Source organism: Myotis nattereri (assembly GCF_964212035.1).
Source record: "Myotis nattereri genome assembly, chromosome: 14".
Taxonomy (NCBI): domain Eukaryota; kingdom Metazoa; phylum Chordata; class Mammalia; order Chiroptera; family Vespertilionidae; genus Myotis; species Myotis nattereri.
Genome location: NC_138089.1, coordinates 59109382 through 59112215, shown reverse-complemented (window position 1 = coordinate 59112215; position 2834 = coordinate 59109382). Strand labels below are relative to the sequence as shown.

General features: G+C 63.1%; 1 protein-coding gene across 1 annotated transcript; it reads right to left on the bottom strand.

Annotated features, from left to right (window-relative positions):
* Window positions 1-822: 822 nt before the first annotated feature.
* LOC308529871 (IQ domain-containing protein F5-like) lies at window positions 823-2465 on the bottom strand (the record flags this gene model as incomplete). Its single annotated transcript, XM_081106229.1, has 3 exons — window positions 823-1269; window positions 2177-2239; window positions 2358-2465. The coding sequence occupies 3 exons, from the start codon at window positions 2463-2465 to the stop codon at window positions 823-825; spliced, it is 618 nt and encodes a 205-aa protein (XP_080962355.1).
* Between the last annotated feature and the right edge of the window lie 369 nt (window positions 2466-2834).

Sequence of the window (2834 nt, the reverse complement as noted above, 5' to 3'; positions counted from 1 at the left end):
GTGATGACCGATAGGAAGGTGGGCAGACCTGGGCCCGTCTGTTCCCTGAGGGCCGGGACAGGCAGCGCCCCCACCATGATGCACCGGGTGTGCTCGTTATGCAGCGGCCCCCACCCAGGAACGCCGTCTGTCCCCGGCTGCCAGTGTTCAAGGTTTGTGGTGCGACTGTCCTTGTTCTGATGCTGACGTAGATTAGGTGGTACCTGGCCCGTTCCCACGGGAGCTGCTTTCAAGGGCGCAGCCTGGAGGTGGTAGCGCGGCGTTGAGACCCCTGGACGGCGCGTGTGACGGGCCCAGTAAGGCCTCTGTTCACTCTTCAGATCCCGGTGGGCGGGGCAGAGATCACCCGTCTTGGTCCCCAGGACCAGCCTCGTGTGTGAGCTCCCTGCTGGCTGACCTGCGCCCAGGAGCCGGGAGCCGCCGGCCCCTTCCTTCGGGGTCTCCCTACCTGTGAGTACCGGGGCCGTTTACGAGCCACAGGAGCCTGGATCCCAGAGTTGGGGGTGGGTGGGCTCCTGTCAATCACGGGAGTGGGAGACCAAGGAGACCTGGGTGGGCAAATCCCTGGCAAACGGGCTGCCATTGCCGTTACCACCCTCCACCCTCGAGGCTTCCGTGACCCACAGCCTTGGGCGTCGCACTCTGCAGACCCAGCACCGATGCTCCGAGTTGGCCGAGTCGGCCGGCATGGCAGACCTGTGCCCCCAACTCGCCCACCAATCCCAGCCTCTGCTCAGTCCGGCAGGGGCTCCAAGTCCTCCTCCAAGCGCCCGCCGCCTGCCCTGCCCTCCGGAGCTGGCCCGACACACAGGCGGACGGACGTCACTGCTTTACTGGGAGGGGAATACACTCCGACACGATGCAGGGCTCCGAGCCCAGCACGATCTCCAGCTCCAGGTGCAGCTGGTTGGCCGTGACGCGGTAGTGGCCCTTAATGAAGCCCCGGGAGCCGCAGGGGCGGCACCGCCAATGGCCCTGGATGATGCGGGCGGCGTGGAGCAGGCGGCAGTAGCGCAGGCGGATGCGCCACATGCGGACCCAGGCCTGCAGCCTGACCGCGGCCCACTCCTTCCGGGTGAAGGCCTCCAGCACCGCCCGCCGCCGCGCCTCCAGCGCCCGCGTGCGGATCTGCTTCCACCAGCGCTGGATGGTCAGGGCTCCGAGGGCCGCGAACAGCAGCGACCGGCGCACCAGGACGCCCCGCCACCAGGCCTGGATCGTCACCACTTCTGGGTCGCGAGGGGGGGGCCTACTTTTGTGTTGTAAGATCTGACAAGAAAAGAAAAAGAGGCCGTTCAGAGCGTGCCCCCCCCACCTTCAGATCCGGGGGTTTGCCACGAAGGGACCCGGACTCCCCGGCCTCAGAAACACTGGGCAGGGCCCTGACTGGAACCAGAGGCCAAGCCGGTGTCCTGTCTCTGTCCCTCCCTGGCTGACGGCTGAGCTTCGGAGCTCCCATCCATAAAATGGGATCACATCGGCCCTGGCGGCCAGTTTCATGTGCTCAGGAGGCCAGCCAGGGGCAAGAGCACCATGAGCTGTCAGTCAAAGGGTGACCGTGTTTACCTGCCCAGGATCCACGACCCCTCCCCCAGGCCCCACCCACCTCCTGGAGAAGGGGCATCTTTTGCTAATTCGGCCCTTTCGTCTTTCACCCCCACTCCAGTCCACAGCGTGCTCCTCCCCTGCATGCCACAGTATTAAGTTTCCTCTGGCCCTGGCCGGTGGGCTCAGTGGTTAGAGCGTTGGCTTCTGCACCAAAGGGTCACAGGTTCGATTCCCGGTCAAGGGCACATACCTGGGTTGGGGATTTGCTCCCTACCCCGTTCAGGGCAGGTGCTAGAAGCAAACAATGATCTCTCTCTCTCTTCCTCCCTCCCTCCCCCCTCCTGCCCTCCCTTGCACACTCTCCGAAAAGCAATGGGAAAAGTATCCTCAGGTGAAGATTAACCAAAAGAGAGTTTCCTCCACACCAGGCCACGGCCGCGAGTTTGACATGCTTGCAGCTCCACCGCCCATCTCTTCCCCGTCCTCACTTCCCCACTTTAATCTTAACGAACAGGCAAACATGCATGCACCAGCTCGCAGCCCTTCCCGAGGCCCCTCCTCCTGTGCGGGCCACTCCATTCCGCAGACCCAGCCCCGCCCCCCAGCCCTGTGTCTGGGGGAGTCATACTTTTTTGGGTCCTTCATTAGCATTATCCACTTTCTTTGCCTCAACCGTATTCGCATTGTTCGCCTGAAAACGAAACGGGGGGAGAGGACAGACGAGGAGCTGGCTCCTGTCCTTCGCTCTGGCCGCGCAGAAGACACCAGCCACCGGCCCAGGAGGCAGGCCGGCCGGTCGGGGCACCTACCTCCGCCTTCGCCTCTAGGGCCCGCGGTGCTGGGGGCGAGCCCGTTGGCTCCCGCTGCGGCTGCGGCTCCTCTTTGGGGCGTTTGTCAGTGTTCTCAGGCTGGTCCATCTCCTGCTATCAGCAGGGGGAAGGAGAGATTCTCCCTTCAGTATCCCACAACCCTCAGCTTCTGGGGCTCCCAGCGTATTCAGGTGTCAGGGCGCCCCCTCATCCTGTGGGGACACCCCTAAAAAGCCTGCATCTGTCTCTTACCATTGGTCCCACATGGGTTGGGTGTAGATGGTTCAAATCCCCTCAGGTCTGTTACTCTAGCCACGGCATGGGGAAAGAGTGTGTGTGTGGGGGGGGGAGCTATGATGTCATAAGGGCAGCTATGACTCAGGAACCAGATGGCTCCCAACCGCTGAGCCCCCTCCGAGGAAAAGACAAAGGTCTCTCCATTCTTTTCTGCTGGAAGTGGCCACAGCCAGACACCAG